The sequence below is a fragment of the Haemorhous mexicanus genome, chromosome 9, assembly GCF_027477595.1.
Source record: "Haemorhous mexicanus isolate bHaeMex1 chromosome 9, bHaeMex1.pri, whole genome shotgun sequence".
In the NCBI taxonomy this organism is placed as follows: domain Eukaryota; kingdom Metazoa; phylum Chordata; class Aves; order Passeriformes; family Fringillidae; genus Haemorhous; species Haemorhous mexicanus.
The window spans coordinates 21,279,485-21,303,024 of record NC_082349.1 but is presented as its reverse complement, the minus strand read 5'-3'; the positions used below and the strand labels follow the sequence as shown (position 1 = coordinate 21,303,024).

Below are 23,540 nucleotides of genomic sequence, written 5' to 3'. Positions count from 1 at the left end.
GATTTCCAAATTCAACTTTAAAAACCGATTGCAAAGCCCACATGTAGCATTAGGTAAGCACTTTAATATGGATAACGTGAAAATATGAACTTTCAAAATTATAATATACCTTGCACATGTACTCCAAAATGCTACGTTTTTGTTTATCCTGACAGAACTTTTTCCCATTCTTGAGAATATGATTCCTGATCCAGGAAAAATGTAGCAGAGAAGATCCTTGGGGAAAAAACCCAAATATCTTGAATATAACTTCCATTTACTCACTTCATAAGATGTTTTGAGCTACATATTGGTGCCAGATTTCTTATCATAAAGCATCTTCGTTATTTCACCTTTGCAGTAACATTTGGCTTTACTTTGCCTGGTGGAAAAAGTGGATAAGGGATACAAAAAAAACAAAACAGACTAAGACGTTTGAGTTATCAGCTATCAGTCTGAGGTAATGATAACACTTAGGCCTGAAGCAGAGACATGGGAAAAGACTGAAGTGCTGAATGTACAGAAGTAATCCAGATTTGTGAGCTGGTATTTCTTCAACTCTGTGCAATTAAAAAAAAAATATCAGCACAATAGATTTTATATACCACTGAAATCAATTATTTCAGTCCTTAAGTGTAACACTGACATCAGTTAATTTCTTCTGTACTTAACTACTTTCCAGCTCTAGGAATAGGAAAAAAAATTGCACCTACATATAGCTGTTACAACAAACTTGGGTTCCTCTTGCCAAAGGGATAAGAAATATATAATTTTAGTGCAATTTTCCAGCACCAATTTCAGAGTGTGCATCACAATGTACACAGCATTGCTTAGATAAGTACTTTTACTCTGGATTTTTACTGTGATAGAGTTATAAACTAGAATTCCCAAAACCAACATATTTCTGCTATATTTTTAAGGTTGTGATGTATATGGTATTTGATGAACCAACTGATTTAAAAGTGTTGCTTCTGTAGTCCTACAGTGTAGATTCAATTCCAAACTCGTTTAGGTGCATTTGAATGCTACAGCCACTTATTCTCATCACACCCCATGTCCTGCAACATTTTAGTATCATTATACCATGTCCTCCCCTTTCATTCCTCTCTGCTATAGGGGGAGACCTTGACCTTTTTCCACCTTCTAATTAACTCTGAATGAACTCATCTAACAAAAGTGTTGTCTTAAAATATTGGTTAACCTGAGAGCAAAAATAAAGGGAAAAAACCAAAATCACAAAGGAAGAATAAATACTCATCATTGGGAAAAGGTAAACAGAAGGACACAAGTAATCTATTCTTTTTCATTATAACATTTCTCTTGGATTCTACATACAACAAATAACATTTCAAGGCACATAAATACAACATCCCGTTAAAAGTTCAGTAATTTTAATTAAGTAATTTTTAAAGAGAAATCTAAACATTACCAGTATTACAGAATTCATACAATTTGATTTTTTATTCCCTTCAATGCAAATTTAAGTATTTCTTTCTTATTATGTAACAAAATTTTTAAAAAGTCAGTTCTTTTGAGCGCATCAGGTTTTGTCATTTTGTTTGCTTTGTGCTTTTCTTTTTCAAGTTACCAAACCCTTTGAAAGACTGAGCTGCTTCCCTTTTTGTCCTGTCCTTTCCCTGTGCCTCCACTTCCTCAAAGAGACATGCTTCGTTTTGGAATTTCTGTATCACAGGCAATTCAACTTCCGAAACAGACAGACTATGTAGACAATCATAAGGAATTTGCTGAGAAATAAACCTTTAAAAAAGCTTCAGTAATAATCTCTGTATATACTTAAATATAAAGTGTACTTCAGTGCACAGTTGACAGCATTTTTCCAAAGTTGTTTACTGTGATTGGAACTGCTCAATAATTCTGTGATTAACTACCTACCTTACCCAGCACCATCTAAAAAGCCTTTTGATTTTACACAATTACACATATTTAAAGAATTTTCAGGAAGTTATTTTTACAGAAAACATTACACTTTATGACACTGAACTTGCATTAAACATTTTTACCATAAACCCCTATTTACAAGTTCTCTTGAAGTCCCTACCCAAAAGCCTAGGCCCTTTTTAATTCAGTCATTTTTAGAAATAAATGCCATTATAGAAAGTTTTCACAGTTCTCAAAGACAATTCCAGTTTATGTATAATTACAATAATTTTTAGCATAATTAGTTAGGAACAAACATGCCCTTGTGAAAAAATACTTGCAGTGTAATACTAAATAGAACCTAAGAAACACATGTGTTTATCTTTTCATCTCTCTGCCTTCTACTCCCCCCAAAGCAGCAAATTTAAATTATAACATGACCTCCATTAGGAAACATGTAGTATTGAGTGCAGTATTTGGAAAAGTCAGTTCCATGAGAATATGTACATACTGTTTGTGTGTTTAATGCATCATAAACATCACCATATCTATTCATCCTTAATGCAGACCATATCCTTGGGTTTACTAAGGCTCTTCACTTCCTCTAGTAGTTTTCTAGGTGTCAAAATATGAGTAGAACCTGACAAAAGAACATAAGTATGAACTGTATCAGTCAAATTCTGACTGTCAGACATTCCCTCTTTAAAACATCAGTTACATGCCAGTGTTTTTTACTGCACCTGGAAAATAGGTGCAGTAACAAGTGCAACATTTCAAAGTGTTTTCATATAAAGCACCATCATGTAAGTGTCACCATTAGGTAGGCAATGTCCCTCTTGCCACACTCAGACATCCAGATCAGGACTCATGCTTTGAACACAAGTTTTAAGTCCTGCTCTGCCCTGTGTGAAAGACAGGGCTGAACCTGGGCAATTGTCCCAGCCTGCAAGAAACCTGCCATTCTGTGAAAGGGTGAGTTAATGAGAGGCTTTACCCTAGAATCAATAAACTATCTGGATTCAAAACTATCACAAACAGTAGTGTTCCACAGAAATACCAGTTAGAGAAAATTGGCTTTTACTGACAAACATTTCCTTGGAAAAACAAAATTCAAGTCTTGGGCAGCAAAGAAATCCTTGTTATTCTTCACTGCACAACTACCTCTCATTCTTACAGAGAGTGATTATAACTTCTGCCACGAAGAGTCACCCTGCAGTTCTGAAGGCAACAAGTAGTGGCACTCTGAATGGGCTAATATTCCTGGGGTTCTGAATCAGGAACAGACAAATGTTAATTTTTCAGTAATCCATATGGAAATTTGGCAACTATCACCTTCCCTCAGAAATCAGGATTACAAACAAAACCACAAGAAAAATCTCTAAACAAAAGGGAAGATGGTGCTGTGGTGAGTGCCAGATATCCCAGTAAAGAGTCACCTACACTAAACATGGTATTGTAAACAAGTTTCAGATGAAGAAATACTCTGGTTAAACTACATTCCTGTTGTCCTGGTCTTTCCATTACTACTCAGAACTAGAACCAGCATTAAACCTACCTCAACCACCACCAATGAAACCAGCAAATAAAAAAAAAACTAAAACAAAACCAACCACACACAAACACACGTACAATACCCCTGAATATTTTGAGGTAACATACTCTAGATTTCAGAATCAAGGTTGGCATTGTTTTAGGGAAGAGTATTTATTTAAAATCATGTAGATGGTAGCCAGATTCAATCTGAATCTCAAGACTAAATTTAAATGCCAGATGTAGACCTCTCAAGTAATTTAGAATGCTTTAGATGACCCTGCACCTAGTCGTCAGCCAGCCCTGCAGATGGACACAGGTCTGTGGTAAGGTTCTGTATCTAGGAGCTCTGTTCCTATATATTGTATATATATATCTGTACAAGTTTCAGCACCTAATTATTTCCTGTAATGCTATTTAAAATTCATTTGAAGCACAGCAGCTGATGGAAGAAACATTTACTACCTCCAAAGTGCAGAGGTACTACACCAGCTGCCAATTGCCAAATCTTAAGCAGGGGAGTTTTCAGGACCCAAGCAGTTAATCATTGTGTGGTTTATGCAAAGCCTCCAAGTAGCCACAACAGAAACTAGAAAATATTGCCAAGTCAACTGAACTACACTGAAAAAGTGGTCTGGGGTTTATTTGTTTAGGTTTTTGGGTGGAATTTTGATTGTTGAGGTTTTTTAATTCTTAGCTTCCTTCCAAAGTGAGCAATTTTGCACTAGTCTGTCAGCTTTCCTACTTCCAAAAGCAATGAGAGTAGCAAGTACCACTGAAAGTAAAGCATAGGCAGATGCAAAAGTTTGTGAGGAAACTGTAATGCAATGAAATAGAGGTCTGATGAAGTCCTGTTGGCTATACACTGACATGTCTCTGACATAATTCTTCTGTAGAGCATAACTGTTTTGTCCTTAATGTCTTGTGGCAAAAAAAATCCCTCCAAATATCAAACACTCGAGATAAAACTACTTTAAAAGCATCTTTGCAGGTTAAGAAATACACCGGCTGTGGTATTAGTGTGGTGAACCAAGAGAGGGGATCTAAGCAAAATGATTCTTGCATTTTGCAGAACCACCCGCAGCACAGCACACACGGCACCCTTTCCCATGGCAAGCTTACCAATAACAACCTCACAGGACTTGTAGGCCTCAGAGACCTCGTAGGCGCTGCGCGTCTCCGAGTAGGTGACGCCTCCAATGACAAACACGATCAGCCTGGCGCTGCTCCTGCGCTCCTCTCTGTGACTCGCTCGAGGCTTCTGGCGTGCACTGCAGAAGATTTCATCAGATGACATTTATACAGCTTGCCTGATTAATTTTTGGTTAAAATTATACAGTCAACAAGCAGTAGCAATTTCTGTCATTCAGTTCATGACTTGATTATAATTTCAGTAAAAGTATTTAAATAAACTGATAACTTGTTTTTATTAAATTTTGTAAATTATCACATTACTCTAACTGTTTAGGTGTTGCTAGGGGAAAATAAATACAAAACAAAAACCTTGTTGCACACACAGCTAACATGCCAAGGACTCCTGCCAAGCAGCTTAACTCTGCATGCTCCCAATTCCAGTGGCATTTTTCATGAGAGGTTCATTTGAAAAAGCTGGAGTCTTAGGTTTTTCTATCTCTGAACACAAACAGAATCTCTAAAGAAAACATTTGTCTGTTATCAAATCAGATTCAGATACCTAGGAAAAACAAGAGCAGCCTGAAGTGCTTAGAATCTAGTACACAGGTTAAGTCATCTGCAGTCCTGATCTCCCTGCTAGAGTGCCTTCAAGCTTCCCACATTTCACAGCCTGTAAGACAGAGATCACGTTCCAGTGTGCAGGGACTTGCTCTAGTATTCCCTGGCACTGACCATCCTAGTGCATATCCAGGAATAGAAGGATACACAAACAGTTTAATTAGAAATGGATGTAAAAAACCTATTCTCTGAAGGCTGTGTATCTCTACTTTTTGTTTTTTATTTAGAAAGATACAAATTCCAATTCAAGTGTGTCTACAACATTTAGGATACATTTAATGTTTCCCTCCCTGAATTCCAGCATCTGATTAGTGCAGTGAGCATTCCTGAGAGAGGACCACTCAGTTAACATTCCTGTGATAGAAACACTCTTGGGAGTCTTGATTAATTTGTCTCCCCTTTAAAATAACACTATAAAAAGTGATAAAGCACTCAAATTGGCATGTATTGGTCATGAGGTTCAAGAGCTAGTGGAATTAAAAAGAGAAAGAAGGAACAGCACAGGTGAGCTTCAAAAAAAGAAATTCCAAAAACCACCTCTCCATGATAATCATTAAATATGCAAGTACGCATTTCACATTCATTAGCAGGGAATTCATTTCAAGATCTCCAGCTGTCCTGGACTTGCCTAAACCACTCCCTGGCAACAGGGGTCAAATGCCTAACAGGCCCATATTTCCTAATGAGAGAGCCTATAGAAGATTAAATTAATTTCCTGAGGTAATTACCCCCAAAAATGTCGCCACCACTAACATAGCAGAGATAACTTCCAGAAGTAAAACATTCTTTTTACCTAAGTCACAGTACTGAACATTTATTCCTGAAACCACTTCCCACTCAATGGTTTAAACTTCTCATTCTGGGAATATGAAATGTTATTTCTAACCCTGAAGCAAAAGGGAGATACTACAAATAAAAAAGCTATACATTACTAAGAATTATTAAAATAACAACCAAGATGAGTATGTTTTAGATTCAATAAAAATATAGGCTTGGCACATTAACATTACCTTACATGTGTTATTTCACTGTTCAGTAAGCACACTTCTGTAAGGCTTTAGAAAGTAAATGACACAAATACTGAGATCTGGGTAAACTATGTTTCAGGAAATTAAACCATTTACCTTACTGCTCCTGACCCATTCCAGGTGGGAGGACAGCGGGAACAATAAGGCCAGTCTTTTGAATCTAATTTGTTTTCTATAGCATCCTGAAGTGCAAAATAAAGACACACTTTAAACAGGCATACAGACTTTAACTCCACCATCTAACTAGCATTTCATGCCCACACATGCAGCCCAACAAATAATTGCAAGTAGCATCTCATGAATAATGCTCCTATGTAACAAAATGCTAGACCACATAACACTAAAATGTACTATAAGTGTTTTGTGTCTGACAAGGAATTGTGAATATACATGCTTTTTTAATAAACATATACTGATTTAACTGTTCAGATTTCACTAGCAGATTTTCATCTGTAAAAACCCTAATGTATTTAATTTCTATATGGCAATGTATGAGAGAAGTCAGAGTCCCCTAAAAATATAAATGAACACGAGAAAGCCATCAAGAATTTATGAATGACAGCACTGGGTCAGACTAACACTCCAGTTTCCTGTGTGACATCAGTCACTGACTGATGCTTAAGAAGAGGTTTAAGAACAATGAAATTACACTTCTAGCAAGTAACAGCTTCCAGGCTCTACCACACTACAGTTTAGATTGGAATTGCAGTTTAAAGAGCCATTGGAGTTAAAACCAAGAAGATGCAGATCTGTAAATTATACCAAACACTGCCAAACCCAGGATTAGCTGTTCTAAAAGACTTGCTTTCACTTTCATTTGCTTCACCTTTAAAATTACCTCCAATAAGGAGTATTACTAACAGCAGTTTAATGTTCTATATTACAGACAGACTAGAAGCGATCACTTTGCCCACCAGATGTATTTAACAAAATTAACTCAAATACTGTGGAACTCAAAAGATAAGAGTACAACAGCTCACTTGAGTAAATTTCTGCACTGCACCCATGAATTGACTAGTTGGTGAAATTTACCTCCATAACATCTTTGATAACAGGAGTCCACCTAGAAAGCTGAAAGGTTTCTTCTTTAGAACGGTCCCTTCTTACATATTTATGCTGCTGTGCAACAAACTGAAAAGATTTTCAAAATATGGTTGTATTATTTACTGTTTGGACTTTTGAAAATAATTAGCAGTCAGTATAAGAAGGAGGAGGGATAAGTATGACATTTTCAAGAAATAATAAAAATTATAAAGAACAATAATTAATACCTCTAGAATTCAGGATATATTAGAAATACTAACTTCAGAGAGAAGGAACTGAGTAAGTTGGCAGTTTCCAAAATCAACTAGCTCAAGACGCCACCTGATTATTGCAGAGGCAACATTATGGGTATCTTACTTCAAGCAATTAACATGAATAACTTCCAAAGGATTTACCACTTAAACACATTACAAAAAAAAAAAAAATTCCAGCAATTATCTGCTTCCAAACCCAGACCTGGATAATATTGCTAAGAGTTGCTGAAAGAGCTGTAGGTCCTTGGACAGTAAGAAATCACAAAATAAATAAAAACATTCTTACTGAAGAGATAATAGGAACATCAAGGTATTTCCAATTTCTTATCATATCACTATCACTTTCTATGTGCACATTCTGGATCAGCTTGTCCAAGTTCTCCTGGGTAGTTCCTTCAATATGTGGAAAAGAGACAACAATTACCAAGTGACTGTGAGTAAGACCAGTTTTGTCTGACACATTCTGGGCTATTATTTAGTCCAGGACTTTTTTTGTTTGTTCTGTATGACCAGTCTAAGTTGAACATAATACTATATTTTAGATAAAATTTTGTTTAATGGTCCATTCTTGAGACCAAAACTCAATACTGTTACAAATTCCTCAGACCAACATTCTGCCAATTTGCTCCTTCTCTACAACAAATTTTTTCCCACTGACTTAATTTTCAGGCTGCCACAGATATGGAACTCCCCTTTAACAGCTTCAATACCATGTGAAAATAAGAGAACAAACTATTGCACATATGCAAGGATAAGAATGATATTAAAACACTGTATGAATCTACACTTGAATTACATCTCTTAACTCTTTGCCAGTAGTATCTTTGCTACTAATCTGAGAGAAAATACAGAAGATGGATAGGATTTCTTTCAAATCGAGCTATCAACTCCAATGCAGAGACCTAGATTAACTAAAACCAGTGTACTCTCCTAATACCTGAGTGCAAGCTCAGAGCACTGAGGAAAAAAATGGGGCGACTTGTCATACCATTTGTGCTAAAGATATACAGGAGAATAGCTCTGATTTTGTCATAGCTGTCATGACTTTTGTTGAGCAGAACTGGAAGGAGGACCCTCATAGAGTCTTTCACTTTTTCACCTTCTGCATCAGTTCCAAGAGCCAAGTCCTAAATTAATAAAAAAACCAGACACCATGGTTAAAATAATTGAAGTAATTTAAATCAATGTTGTTCTGTGTGTTTTGAATGGCATTTTTATGAAACCACGGGTTTCAGGAAACAATCAAGCTGCATCAATTTAAACTCAGTATGACAAGTCTGACATTGATTTCAATAGTTACAGCATTATAATAACACCACATAACACTCTTAAACACTTCAAACTATGAACCTAATAGGAATTTTCAGCCCTGAAAACAAAGGTGATCCTTATATAAATTAGCCAGACTTCAAGACCAAAAAAAACCTCCAAAACTCTTAGGAACACCTCCTTATTGGGAGATTAAGAACCTTGTATATTACACTTAGTTTTAATACCACCACCTTAAAAACAGATCACAAAATAAAGGCAAGAGGCATAGTAGTTTAGTCAGTTAAAAAAAAGTGGTACTTGCAATACTTGCCAAGTTCTCTTTGGTTTGTGGCTTTTTTAAACATACCTGTTCAGTTTTACAGAGCCTTTCTATGTTAGATTTGAACTTGCTCATGCAATCTTCTGCTATGCTAAGATGAACAACTTGCTATAAGACAGAAAGAACAAAAAAAAGAAAAGAAAACCACAAGATGTCATAGCTTGAATTTTTTCCTAGCATATCCATGATTTTTACTGGTTACAAGAGTCAATCCTTCAGTACCATCACACATTTTCTGTGTTTTCCCCTTCATTTAGAGTCTGACCCCCATAATACTTTGTAAAACACTAAACTGTAATGCTATCTTCAATCCTCAAAGCACACAAATTATTTCATTCTTTTACACGGTAAAATGAAACACATGGAAACAAGTTTTCTTTGCTAAATTTTACAGTAGGTGAAAATATTAATTTGGAGAACAGCTATATAGCACACTACAGGAAAATGACAGACTAAAACTACATTTCAACAAAACAAAGTCAAGTGCACAGAATTATTTACTGCAAAGTTGGGACTACAAAAGACCCCTTACCTTACTAATCTCTTTACGATAGAGTGGCATCTTCTTCATTAACTGGGACAGAGCAGATACGGATAACTGGAAAGAAATGACACAAGTTGAAAATCTGTTCCCCCAGGAAATGACATGCTTATTTGCCTTCTGATTGCAGCTTGCTTCCCCCACAACCCCTGAAAATTCCAGTTGAGAAAAGTCTTAATTTGTCTAGTAGATCCATAAGTTACATGGATCTGATCAGCTGAAAATAACTAAATTACCAGGAAAAACAATATCTCAACCTAAACAACTTACTTTTCCATCTGCTGCTTTTGTTTTTGATGAAACGTCTTTCAAAAGTTTTGGTATTTCCCTGAAGAAAAGAGGAAAATAATGAAATGCAACAGCACATGAGTGCTTAAATTTTTTCTTAAAATCTTAAAAGAACTGTGCAACAAGAATTTCTGAATGAAATTAAAAGCCTGAAATACAGGTCTATCTTCAGAGAAAAGAGTGATTTTTTTCAAAGGAAATATTAAATGTTCTATTTGCAATATCTTCATAACATCATTTGATGCAGCAGCTTGGTAGCACTGTATGCAAAATAATCCCTTCAGATTTAAAATATTTGAAAGTACTTGCCAGGAAATGACTGACTTGATTTCCATTTACCTCAAGAACTGCAAGTAGCATTAGTATAACTGACCCTGCATACCTGGGTACATACTGTATTTTTGAAGCACAATTTCTTCCTGGCATTGATTATTTAACTTCAGTTAAGTAATCAATCTGGCTTGTAAACCATGTTCGTTACTGCCTGTATTCCCACTGAACAGCTCTAACACCCTTCCTCTCACAGAAAGCAACAGCTGGCTTTGTTGTTTAAGCACATACTCTATCACATCTGCAATATGCTTGTGCCGCATCTTCACCCACAGGTCATCATCTTCCTCCAAAACTGCCTCCTTTTCCTTCCCACCAGAGCCTTCTGTTTTGTATCTTCCAAGAGAAAATTCCGACAATTATTTGGGGTTTGGGTTTTCCCCAGTTCTCATCACTTATTACAGTAGTATGTGTAATAGGTTAATCAGCATAAACGGTAACTGCAGTAATTGACAAAGATTTTAATTTATAAGCCAAGCCAGAGCCTGAGAAAATATAAGGATTTTACAGATTACATATTTTAACATAGAAGCAGCAGATAAATTTTAGAAAAATTCTTTGGGGCAAGAGCTTCTGGATATTCTTTTAAACCAACAAGAGTTTTAAACACACATTTACATGCACCTCAATTTTTCTTCAGTTTTCAATGTCAACTTCCCTCTGGTTTCAAATGCAAACTGCACAAAATAATACACACTGCAACTGCAAAGTGCAGCTTTCTCTGTGAACTATAAGACTTTACAACTAAAGGAAAATGAAGTTACATTCACCAACAAAATGCTAAGCAGGACAAAGTACTTCACATATAAAAGCAACTGTTGCACAGCATTACAGAGCAGCTATTATGTGACTATAAACAGCAATAAACCTAAAACAAGACCACAATCATGCCACAACAATATTTTCACATTTACAGAAACTCACACAGTGCAGACTGCCAGAAAGCAGAAGAAAGAAAAAAAATTACAAGATTAATGATGAAAGTCAGATCGTGACTACCTAGAAAACGTTCTGCTACATTTTCATACCCTGCAATCAAACCCAGACTCACAGAGTCTACACTTTCTATTAAAATCTTCACTCAGTGCTTCTGACTGAAGACACACATTGCTCTTTGCTTGGCTAAACAATGAGGCCATCAGGTCTCTTGCTGAAGTGGGTCACCAGAAAGCAAAGTCCTACCAAAACCATTGCTGTCAGAACAATCAGACAGTAAAGCACATAACTTATACAAATTAACATTACACTACTCCAAACAGTGCTTATAAACTGAACATTACTGATTTAAATGTGTATTTATAATAAAACATCTAAGTTTTAACAACTACACTAATAAATTACTGAAGCTATAAAAGTGAGCACACCTGAGAAATAACCTAGCTTTTTCTCAGTATTCAGTTAGTGGTATTGCTTGTCTTGTTATGCCAAAAAAATTGAGAATATGGAAGAAAATTCAGAGAATCTCAATGTGCACTCCCAAGGCTTTACTTCAAGAGTAGTAAAAGGTTCTTAAAGAATGCAATTTGGTGGACTCAAAACTTAACAAAAATGCCAATTAGATCCTACCTACCTAATATCAACTAAGGGAGGAAGTCAAGAAAATGATGAAGTTACAAATACAAGAGGAAAGACTAACAAAAAGTGAAGCAACCATTATGCAATATAAGCAGATAATATTGCCATGGTGCAACTGAGCTAAACAATTTCAGGGATTTTATAACCAAGAATAAACTATTTAGGTTTTGGTTTTTTTTTAAGTACTTGCTTGTAAGTATCATTTTCAATGGGTAGTAGATCATATGCCATTGCCTGGAAGGTGAGCTCATGGAGTACAGTTGATACTGGGTCAAAACCACGATCAATTATTATTAGTTGGGAGTGGGTTTTAGCCTAGAAAGCCACCAAACAAACACAAAGTTAAGACATACAGGAGAAAGTTAATGCATGTTACATCTATTTGCATTAAGTCACAGCACTGCAGATATTTTTAGAAAAATAACTGAAAAGCACTGCACTACGGTCCAAGCATTTGTTTGAACATTTGAATTATATACCATGGTTTTAAATACTAAGTTTAAGGCAATGCTCTTAGCCCACTTCAATACATTCAGAAATATGAATTTCATTAGTCTAGTGAACAAAAAAGGTAAAAACAAATAAAACCCCAAAAATGCTGCCCAGAGATTTAATAGATAACTTCATTGTTTGTATTGCAGATCAGATAGTGCTGCAATACAGGAAAAGACCTCCAAACATTCAACCTAAAGTTTCATTCTGGGATTTAGTGAAGTGGCAGTAGCAGCAGGAATATTTATTTCTGTAGCAAAGTACAAAGTCAAAATCAGAATGATTTACCCCATGGTTTTGTGTTTAAGCAGCTGCCCTAATCAGGCCTTATTTGTAGTGACAAATCAAAACCATTATTTAGGTGAACAGCTGTATCTTTGTAGACAATAAGTCCCTTCAGGGGAAACATTTCAATTCTGGAGTAAGCCCCTTCTACACACGGCCTTATGGAAGGTGATATTAAAAAAACATTCATCCACTGGTCTTCAGGTTTGTAGCATCCCCCTACATTATCACAGGACTAATTTTTCAAATAAAATCAGTTTGATCACACAAATACAGCTTTACTCCAACAGTATTACCTCTACATGGCTTTCATACACAAAACCAACTAAATGGCAACTAGTTGCCTTTATTATTAAATAATAGCTGTATTTCTAGAACTTAATTTTTGAAGAATATTTCAAAGATTTCTTTTCACCAGACATACAAAATAGTTAAAATAAATAAATCAAACATTTTAGTTCACTGTCTACCTTTATTTGGCTTCTCTCATCTGTTTTGTAGTAGTTTTCAAGACTTTTTTCAACAAGCTGTGCAAGTTTGCTGGCTCTATCAGATGGTCCACTGGGAAAAAAGGAAGCATGCAAAAATAACTTACATTTCTTCATTAGAACACTAAAATGCTACCTTTAAAACAGAAAACTCCCTAGATTGATCCTCTGCTTTCACGAGTTTCTGAACTCCATTCTAAGTATTTCCAATATGCTTTCACTTTTACATTATGATTTCACTCTTTGAATGCTTCAGGTATTTTACACAGCAGAAACAGCTTCAGCCAAAAGACTGGCATTAGCTGGAACACAGCTCAGCACCTAAAGTTTCACTCAGGGGTGGGAAACAAAGAAAAAGACAAAGAACAGGGAAAAAAAACAGTCAAGCAACTGTTGGTTACCTTTGCAGAGAATAAGACACCACTTCACATTACACCACAGAATGCAGTCCTTGGATACAATTTTAGAAGCCTACTTTGACTTCAAAGATAGTAAATCCCTTTCAAAGTTCAAAAGAGGCATTCTTCTCAATATCTCTACTACAAGAAATCCTGATCCCATGTGCCACAGCAATTTCTGAATTCCTTGGTGCCAAGCAGAGCTGCAAATGGCTGAACAGCAGCAGTTCTGTTACAGGATTATGCATGTGGCATACAAGAATGCAGCATATCAGTGTCACCCTACTGACCAGACATGAAACAAACCATTCAGAACTAGACAGGGTATAGCAAGTACTGTTACATGCATGTACACAGAAAAACACTGCTCTACCTACACTTCACAAATTCCTATCATACTATATTTCAGACTTGTGGATTAAATTAATTAATCCACAACCACAAGGAAAAAAAAAAAAAAACTCAAATTATGCTGCAGCCTCGAGCTATGACCAAATAATGTGGTCGGCCCTAGAAGTGAGAGCAATTACTATAGAATACTAATTTTGTCCCACCTTTTATATCGTACTCCTGGATTCTCATCTAGTGTGGCACATAAGGTAACAATTTGTTCAGCCATGACTTGCAGCACAGCATCTTTATCCTTTGTCTTTTGCAGAGTGGGACTGTAGCAGTGGTAAAACGCATCTGGGATGTTGAGAGTAAACACCTACGTAAAGCATAAGCAAGAAAAAAAGGGCCTAACTTGCAGATTGCCAAAACACCTGGTAAAAAGTTAGCTAATAATTTAAAACTGCAAGAAAAAGTCATACATAGGACACTGAAGAAAAAAAACCCAAACAAACCCACACGTCATTCCTCTATCCCTTCTGAGCTCACCTTCTTGTTCTCAGACTTTTTCCCTACTACTCTCCTACATAAATTACTCTGTTTTTCAAATTATGAAAGGAAGGAACTAAACACCTGTCAGTGCAACATCAAAATGATCATAGAAGGTATCAAGGTTAAATTGGTTTAAAATCAAAATTTACATATTGTATCTGCTTTTAATATGAAGAATTTACCTTCAATAGTTGGAATTCTTTAAATGCATTAAATCTTGATTAAAGCAGCTTAGTACTACAGAGATGAAAGGCTTTTTCAACAGTTTTGTAAATGGAATGCAAACACGGGCACAATCCCATTGTCAGTAAATGGATTTTCTCTAGCTTCAGATGGACTCTGTAACGACAGAGCTAAATAAGAATGCCCATCCAGATAAAGGTGTTTGCTTCACTCGAGTAGATAATCACCTGGACTTTGCCCAGAGCTCAGCCTGATTATTTACTCCTAGCATCCCAGGAAGCAGGAAGACCAGTTAACATTGTTCCTCTGCTAAAGATTGAAAAGGTTCTCACAACCCCAGATACTGAGAATACAAAACTCCAGTAAAAACAAGAAGAGCGCTGCCCAGCCTTAGTGCTGCTGACTTTCAATTACAGAAAAGTAGTCTTGATTTCTGTTTTCATGGTGAGTCCTCCAGAGAACCAGGACCACAACATTTTCATAGGCTTTATTTGATACAGAAAAGCAGCTTTGGCAGGGCTCCCAAAACCAGCTTGAAACAAAACTTGTCAACATCAACCTCACTGGAAAGCAAACAAATGGGCCACCATGCTCATTATCCCCTGATGGATTCTCAACCAAAATAATAAAGAACCTTTTATAATAAAAAGGAATGTGTCTTCAAACCAGGAAACTGCACCAGAGTGGGACAGGGCTAGCAGCAATCCCTCCTATATTCACCTGCCACTTGGTACACTTAAGAGTTGTCCCCTTCATAGGTTGGTAATGTTTGACATGGGAAACATTTGTGGTTAATTCTAGTTAGTTCTCCAGCTCCCAGAACTGGGCAGAGCTTGGAGGCTTCATTGTCTTAGTGAGCATCAGTGTGCCCTCTGTGTCTGATGAAGGGCATGAGCAACAAATAACTTTTCAACACAACACCCACTGTGTGCCTGCACATGGAAAACACCCATTGGTTTCTACTGGTAGTATAGATCTTTAGTTGAGAAAACAGGATTTCCATGCTCTCCTCTCACTGAAAAGACTGTCAAGCGGGAGTAGTTTTTGTTCTACTCCCCTTCAGTTCTCTTAGTCCATTTGTTCTCCTTTCCTGACTTTCACTAAGTCCTTCTTTACTCCTTTGCACCAACCTACCCAACCTATCAAAGGAAAACCTCAGTATCAGCAGTAACAAACTCTTACCAAAAACCAGCCAGAATACTTGCCTGCTCTTAAGGAACAGATTCCTTCTTTAACCTCCCTATTGCAACTGATACCAAGTCTTGCAAAGAGGTCAAGTGCAAAGAGTAAAACTTGGAGTACAAGAGCATTTGTTTTCATCTGAAAAGCATAAGCAAGCACTGGAAACGTGCCCAAATGGAAATATCTCACAGAGTTTGTCAATCAAAAGCTACATTCTATTTCATTGTTTTCTAAAAGGCCAGCAGCATTTGAAAATAATCCTCCAGACTACTGTTAAGGTTAAGAATGAAACTTACCTGAGATTCATAAGGGAAGAATGAAATGTTGATCTCCTTGCATTTCTTTATTGATTTTGCACACGAAGCCTTAATTTTATTGAAGAGGCTGTCAGGACAAACTAGGGGGAAAAAGAGACTCTAAGTTCAAATAATTTGTACTATTCCAGCTGTCAGCTCACTTATAAACATACGGTATTGAGAGCAGACAATTCTAAACTAAGACCAAATTAACCATAAAAAAAAAAAAAATTTGCCTAGTGTTCCTAAAGTGAAATAGATTACATAATCAATTTTTGTTTATGAGATCTATTTTGAGAAGCGCCACTGCTCAATTTATACTGGCTTTTTGCAAGCAAAACGTTGTTGAACACTCATTAGCAGTCTGCAACTGTGAAGGATGTTGATTTTATCAAAGTAAAAGTTTCTGCTGTTTCTTGTCACGAAGGAGAGAAAAAAACATCTCCCAAGCTACAAAAATAAACCATGTGTAAATATCTAAGAGCAAAACACAGATATGGAATTTAATTATAGATCTCTAAGGCGTTCCACCACACTTCCAGGCTATATTGGATCCCAGTCTATAAACTGAATTTAAGGAACACATAGATGACATGAATACTACACAAACTTGGAAGTGACAGAGTTATTTCTCTAACTCAGGAGCTATTTCCCTCAACAGGAAAAGTTTTGGCAAATATTCAAACTGAAAGCTTGCCCACTTGAAACCAAGGAGCATACAGCAAGACAGCAGTACTTTTTCAGAACAATAATTGCTGTTTCAGCATGAAATTAAACAAGAAACCAAGAATTTGGATAGTAATTTAATACGGCTTTGAGAACATCCAGTAGCAGATACACGCAGTCCACAAAGGCACACCTCAGTCTCTGCCTTCAGCAGCACATTTGGGTTTTTTGTTTTCCTCTCTTTACAGCCATTTTAGTCACACTGACTGACTGCAGGGCCATGTGCAACCACGTGAACCCTGCTCCCAGTAATTGTCTCTGCCACGCAATTAATGTCATGCATGCAAGGGCTAAGTAGGCCCCTTCTTTCAGGGAAGGGAAAAAGCTGGCTCACAGCTCTGAAAGAACTACCTGAACCAATTACTAACACAGCTCTTGCGCAAAATTCTCATGAAGTTATGTTTTTAGTACTGTTTTGTTTATGTAGAGATACATAGTGTGACTTGAATTGTCTTCCTCCACACTCCAACACAGGAGAAGACTGGAATACTTAAAAATAAAACTACATTACCTAAATTAAAAGCAGAGGTGGAGAACAATCAAGACTGTTTGGTAATTGTGAAAGAAATTGACACACAGCATGGTGACCACAGCCTGGCAACCCAGATATATGCTTAATGATTTGAGTCTCAAACCTCCTAGCAAGAAACAGGGCCCAAATTTTTCATTCACTCAACTACAGACAAGAGAAGTGAGCAGCTTACTTATTTACCCATACAAAGTTACCAAGCTACAACCCAAAAGCTTACTTACAGTCAGTGAAATACACGTATGCTGCTTTGTATCTGCTGGATGATTTATTGATGAAGTCATCAATCAGTCCATCTACAGACTTATGGGGGCAAGAAAAATAAGGAAATAAAATCAAAAAACAACATCATGCCAGTGTTTTGCCTTTCCACACGTATTAGACGAAACTTCTCCCTCCCTTCCTCCTGCTCTATTACCAAGTCCCAGTTAGGAATACTGCATTTCAACATATAAGAAAATACTGAAGTTTAAGATTTTTAATTCCAGAAGAAGAATAACAAGCAATTGCAGATGGTCGGCCATGCACCAAGCTCATTTCAGGAAGCACACTCATCACAGTATTTGCATCATTTTCCAGCTGTAACAATGCTGAGATTTATTGTCTCAAGAATTTTTAGGAAGTAACAGTAATCTCTTATTAGAGCCATTACTTTGAAATCTATTTTCCAATATATTGCATCATGATGTGATACAACATGTCTTTCAGTGAGGTTACAGTTGCTAAGCAATGATACAGTGCCTACACTGACCACAAGGTACACATTTGCAACATATTCCATGGTGGCACTACTTTGTCTTTTCATCTTGGGAAATTAGGCATCACACAGAGGAGTATCACAGAAATGCAAAGGTAAAGTACTGCATAGCTGTAGACAGTAAATAAACATTTTAAAATAAGGGGTTTTTTTCAGTCTAAAAGATCTTGCAACACTTGAAATACTAACCTTTTTGGTGGGAGTTATTAAATATATTGCCTTCATGTGTGGGACAGGCTCACGGTTTTTATATACATTCTCCACCACTATAAAGTAAGAAATATTAAATGTTTATAATTGGGGAAAATAATCTTTCAGGAAAACACTGCACATATTTTAATATAGAGTTGATAAAAAAGTAACAGCAATCAAGTTGCTCACAATATTAGAGGTAAGGACATACCTTCTTGCCAAGACTCTTGATTTATTTCTTTGCTATTTTATATACAGAAGGTTACCACAAGGCTTTCTCAACTCTCAGTCTAGTGACAACTAAAGTTGTAAGACTAAATCCTTCCTAGGTATTCTACACTTATACAACAGAATGCAAACATACTCCAGCTATGGGGCTCAGTAGGAACTCTCTTGGCAAGAGAGTTCTTTTTCCAGCACAATGAAGGAGAGGGACAGAGAAACTATGCAGGGCATCATTTTGGACTACAGCCCCTTCTGTCCTTTGTTTGCCTATGTCCTGGGCAATTACTCTGTTTCAACATAATTGCAGGCACAAATTAAGAGATTTTTCAGCAAATCAGCTTCACTCATCACTTGTTTTTCTCTGTTTAATAAAGTCATTACTGTATAGTTTTACAATACACTAGCTTGAGAATGCAGAGATATTCTTGTGGCTCAGAAATGTTGTGGGGGAGGAACAAGGAAGATAAGTAACATCAGACATCTGGATGTGGAAAGACAGGTTCCTTTCAGCAGTGTGCTCACTAAAAATGAAAGGTTTCTCCTTGATGAAAAGGATATATGCCCACCAAAAGTTTCTCACAAAGGATAAGTAGCACTCAGGAGTTAAAACACACACCAAAAAGCAAAATTGATACAGCTCTACTATTATATTTTCAGAATAATCAAATTATACTGAATAACTGGAATAAGAGTAGTATTGTGGAATAAATAACCAAGTCTAAACAATGATTTCTTACACAAGCATCTCTGAAAATCTACACCTAAACCTAATTAAAATGAGTTCACTAACATCTTGGGAATTTATTTCAATTTCAAAAACAGGCATCAGCAAACAGACACCCATTTCCACCACACAAAAAAACCCACCAAAAACCCCAAACCAAAAACCACCACAACAACCAAACAAAAAAGAAAAGTAAAAGCACAAAAAAGACCAAAAACTCCCATCAAACAAACAAACAAAAAAAAAAAACCCCTTAGAGCAATCTTTAGGGAAAAAAAATTAAAGGGAGATCTGAGCTTTCAGGCAGAGAAACATTTGGTTTTTTCATTAAAAAAAAAAAAAAATCCCAATTGACTAATTACTGCCAAAGCCTAAAAGTCTACTATTTTAATATCCCATAACTATTTGTCTTCATCAACCAAATAAAGTACCATTTCTTCCAAGGGTACTATCAATTTCATCAATTTCAGTCTTTCCCTTTTTCCTACCAGGAAATTGCCATTGGTGTATTAATAAGAATTATGCTTACCTGTGACACCCTCTGCCAGTAGATCAGTCATTTTGCAGCACAGTGACAGTAATTTAGTAGTGTAATCATCTAAAAGCATTACCTAAACATATTTAAAAAAAACCCACACAGACAAGTATTTAGATGCATTAATCAGCTATATTAAACCCGTGTCATTTCCTCAACATCCCATAAAAGTTTGAAGCTAAAACTATTTTATTACTCTAATTTTTTCATTACCTGCATACACCAACATTGCAGGGGGTAATTAATTTCAGAAGGTAGCTCCTAATGGACAGGATTTCCAAAGACAAGCTCAATCTTAAATATGAGCTTTGTTCCCCCTACTCATACTAGAAAGTACTTTGAAAATTTCACTTGGACACAAGTCTTGACAATTCCTGCTAATTTACCCCATGGCCTGCTCAAATAAACCTGTATTTATTTTAAAACTGTTTTATAGATTAAGCAGTTCTAACAGGTATCATACTGCTGAATCCTGATCCACGTGTACTGCAGTTCAGTGTAATTTTTGAAATTAATAAAGTACAAGTATTTTAAAAGGAAAGCAAAGATAAACACAAACAGTTTCTAATTTTTCTTCACATCTAATTAAAAAAAAAGAGACTACTAGCCATTTGTTCTTCATGTACTAGCCTCTAGATTTTTCAATACATATTATACAGTGATCTGAGTTACCAAAAGTAAACTCTATAACTGGGATAGAAAACAATCTTGAGTGCAAATGCCAGACATTCATTTTATGTATTTGTTCTCTACTAGCAATAGAGATTTCTGGTTCAAGTAATGACAGAATTCTTATAAAAATTTTAACAAAATTGTACCTTCCATTCTTCCTCTTTGGTGAAGTCATCAAATACTGCTGATTTCAGCTCTGTAAGAAGAAAGAGGTTACCAGGAATCAAATTGTTACTAAGAAAGAAAAAATAATTCACCCATTAAGACTCATATGTTCAGAGCCCTAAAAAGAAAAAAACCCATACTGATAAATACCTGCACAGAATTCTTCACCACAAACTGTCCCTGCCTGTTTCTAGGACTGTACACAGGTGTAATAACAAATTTTTAACCACATGAGAATTTTATTAACATTCATATTTTCTAACAACGCTCTTGCCAGTTAGTCTTTAGCACTACATAGAATTCCTTTTAATAAACTGAGTGCCCAACAACCTTCTCCAAAATATCAAATATTCCAATTTTTCTACAATATTTGCCAAAATATTTTAGACATATTTTTCTACAATATTTTGGCCAATATTGTCTTTTGCCAAAAGACACCAGAACATGAATGGATAATTCAATTGTCTTGAACCTCATTTCTGTTATTAAAAAACAGAAGTCAGTTTTCTCCAATAATAAAATCAAAGTGCCCCTGCACTATTCCAACTGTTATTGAATTTGCCCTCGACCTGCAGCTGCTTCACCCAAATAATTGACCTACATTGGTTTACAGGCTCTCAAAACCATTTTTCTCCTGCAAGCATTCTGGACACACAAAAACCAAGCCCAGGTTAGTGCTCCATTTTTGTCCAGGCTTTAATTTTCTTCTCACAGATTTTATACCAACCATAAACCCTAACTACCTTTTCAGATTTTGTCTTTTTTGAATACATTTAATGAGTTTACAAAGGCTTTTTTTCTTCTACCTTTATTTTACAATCTAGGAAAGAACTATACACAACACTGACAGAACAGCAGGCTGCCAAATTCCTGTGTGGAAAAAAAAGAAGCAAACCACACCTTGGCAAAATTAATGACCCACTTCCTGAAGAAAGGACTGTTAAGCAAGTGCTACAAAAAACAATATTGCTAAAATGCTGACTCATTTACAAAAATTATTCTAGCTATCTATGGCTAGGCTAGAACTCCTTATACAAGTCTACAAAACAATTTAAAGTTGTGAAAATAAATTAAAAGACAAAATTCCTCGGGGAAAGGACTTCATTTAGAGATTAACTATATACAACAGCTCTCTATATGCCATTATTTTATCCACAGGAACTACTGTATCCTAAATACAGGTAGCTTTCTCTGTCCTCACAACTGTGAGCTTAACTGAGGACAAACTTGTGTGAATTAACTTTTCCACACCCTTCTGCTTCAATGCCACCCACCACAGGTGTAACTTCTGTGCCTGTTTACAGAGCAGGAAATAGATACACATTAATACAAGCTGCTACCTCAAGCATCAGCATCGCTATTTTCAGACAAATCAGCCTTAATAAAAACCCCCTCATGTTTTGCTGAAACATTAGGAAGCAGCAGTTTATGGCCTTCAATTACCCATTCAAAAAGTGCCAGACAATGTCTAAAACTTAGTTCATCAATTCTCATTGTTGTTGTAGTCTTGGAAGGACAAGAGAAACTAGATGACTAACAAAGCATTTATTTCAGAAGTTGCTCTTAACCAAGCTTGTAATATAAATGTTTTATTATTCACACTGCTTCACTGTCACTCTAATCTTTGTTCCTCACACTGGCAACACAATTTTCCAATGTCTTTATGGCCCTTAATGACACACTTATGCTTTGATCAAATTACTGCCTTTTAAGGTCCAAGTCTTCTATAAAATATCTCAGGACAAAACACTGGCCTTACAATCACAGGCACAAAGAGCAAGACAGCAGGATAAGCAAAGCAGCAAAAGTGGGGATATCTAAGGGTTAAGTTTTAAACAAAGGTATCTCATTCATGCAAGCAGGGTACAGGTGCCAGCAATCAGGACTGAACTCCAGAGGGACAGTCTGCTTTTCACTCCTAGCGACACAAACGAACAGCTTTCAGGTGGAAGCAGAGGAGAAAAACGAAAACAAGACGGCAGCAGGACCTTCCCATTTCAGCGACAGTCGCCGGGCTGGCTGAGCAGCTCACGGAGTCACAACCTCAGTACAATTAAGCTCGGGATGAGGTGGCTGCCTATGCCTTTTCCCCAAAGGTCTCACACTGCCTGAAATACTATCAGCCTTTCTACTCCAGCAAGGAAAGGAGCAGTTACAACTTCATTTTCTCTAACAAACACCAGCAGAACCTGCTCCAAAACACAGAGATAAAAATCTGCAGTTCACTTGTAAGCCTACCTGGGAACACCTTCAACTTTTTCTACCAAAACCTGTGAAGCCAAACACAAAGTGGGAAGTGCCGCTCCGTCAGAGAGAGCAGAACCCCTTCTGGGGCTGGAGCACTGTCCAAAAGTAATAGCTAGGAGATAATAGAGAAGTGCTTGAAGAGCTAATAAGTTTTGGCTCTTCAAGAGCCCGTCAGGCGGGCTGCAGCCTACAGAGCTCACCCTTATCTCGGAAAAAGGCACAAGCGTCTCTTTGCAGCGCTGTCACTGCGGACACCCGCGGCAATGCCGCAAGCCGGGGCAGCCACCTCCCACCAGCGCGCCGAGTCACCACCTGTAAGGGCCGGCAGCAGCCGCCACCCACAGCCCCCGCCGGACACCGGCTGCACACAGAGCCGCCCGGGCCCCGACCCCGCTCGGCCGCCTCAGCTCCGACACGCAGCGCGGCTCCGGCCGCGTAGGGAGCGGCCCCGGACCTCGCCTCGGCGGGCACCCCCGACTCCACACACAGAGCTACACGGAGCCGGCGCCTCAGCGGCGAAGGCTCCCGGCCGGCCCGCGCCCACCGAAGGGCCCCAGGGCGCTCCCACCGCGGGGCCGGGAAAGGAGCCCCACAGTCACTCACTCTGCCACACGAAGCTCTTCAGCCCCCGCACCGCCGGCGCCATCTTGCTGCCAGCCCCGCCTGGCAGGGCTGCCTTCCCCTCCCTCTTCAGGGGCGGCGGCGGAGGGCGCAGCCCGATCCCGAGCGGGGCGGCTCCTGCCGGCGGGGTCAGGCCCTCAGGAGCCCGGCC

General features: G+C 37.5%; 2 protein-coding genes across 2 annotated transcripts in view; both read right to left on the bottom strand.

Annotated features, from left to right (window-relative positions):
* Positions 1–1,091, bottom strand: part of GPSM2 (G protein signaling modulator 2) — a 40,421-nt gene extending 39,330 nt beyond the window's left edge. The window contains exon 1 of the mRNA XM_059854440.1: positions 110–1,091. The gene's annotated coding sequence lies outside the window, so the exon portion shown is untranslated. The remainder of the gene's footprint in view (positions 1–109) is intronic.
* Positions 1,092–1,353: 262 nt separating this feature from the next.
* STXBP3 (syntaxin binding protein 3) lies at positions 1,354–23,527 on the bottom strand. Its single transcript, XM_059854442.1, has 19 exons — positions 23,372–23,527; positions 20,503–20,552; positions 19,679–19,760; positions 18,198–18,274; positions 17,476–17,554; positions 15,997–16,097; positions 14,008–14,162; positions 13,038–13,128; positions 11,981–12,105; positions 10,447–10,551; positions 9,868–9,925; positions 9,589–9,654; positions 9,084–9,164; positions 8,454–8,592; positions 7,752–7,858; positions 7,200–7,298; positions 6,264–6,349; positions 4,510–4,658; positions 1,354–2,497 (listed from the first exon to the last, which is right to left on the bottom strand). The coding sequence occupies exons 1-19, from the start codon at positions 23,412–23,414 to the stop codon at positions 2,406–2,408; spliced, it is 1,785 nt and encodes a 594-aa protein (XP_059710425.1). The 5' UTR covers positions 23,415–23,527; the 3' UTR covers positions 1,354–2,405.
* Between the last annotated feature and the right edge of the window lie 13 nt (positions 23,528–23,540).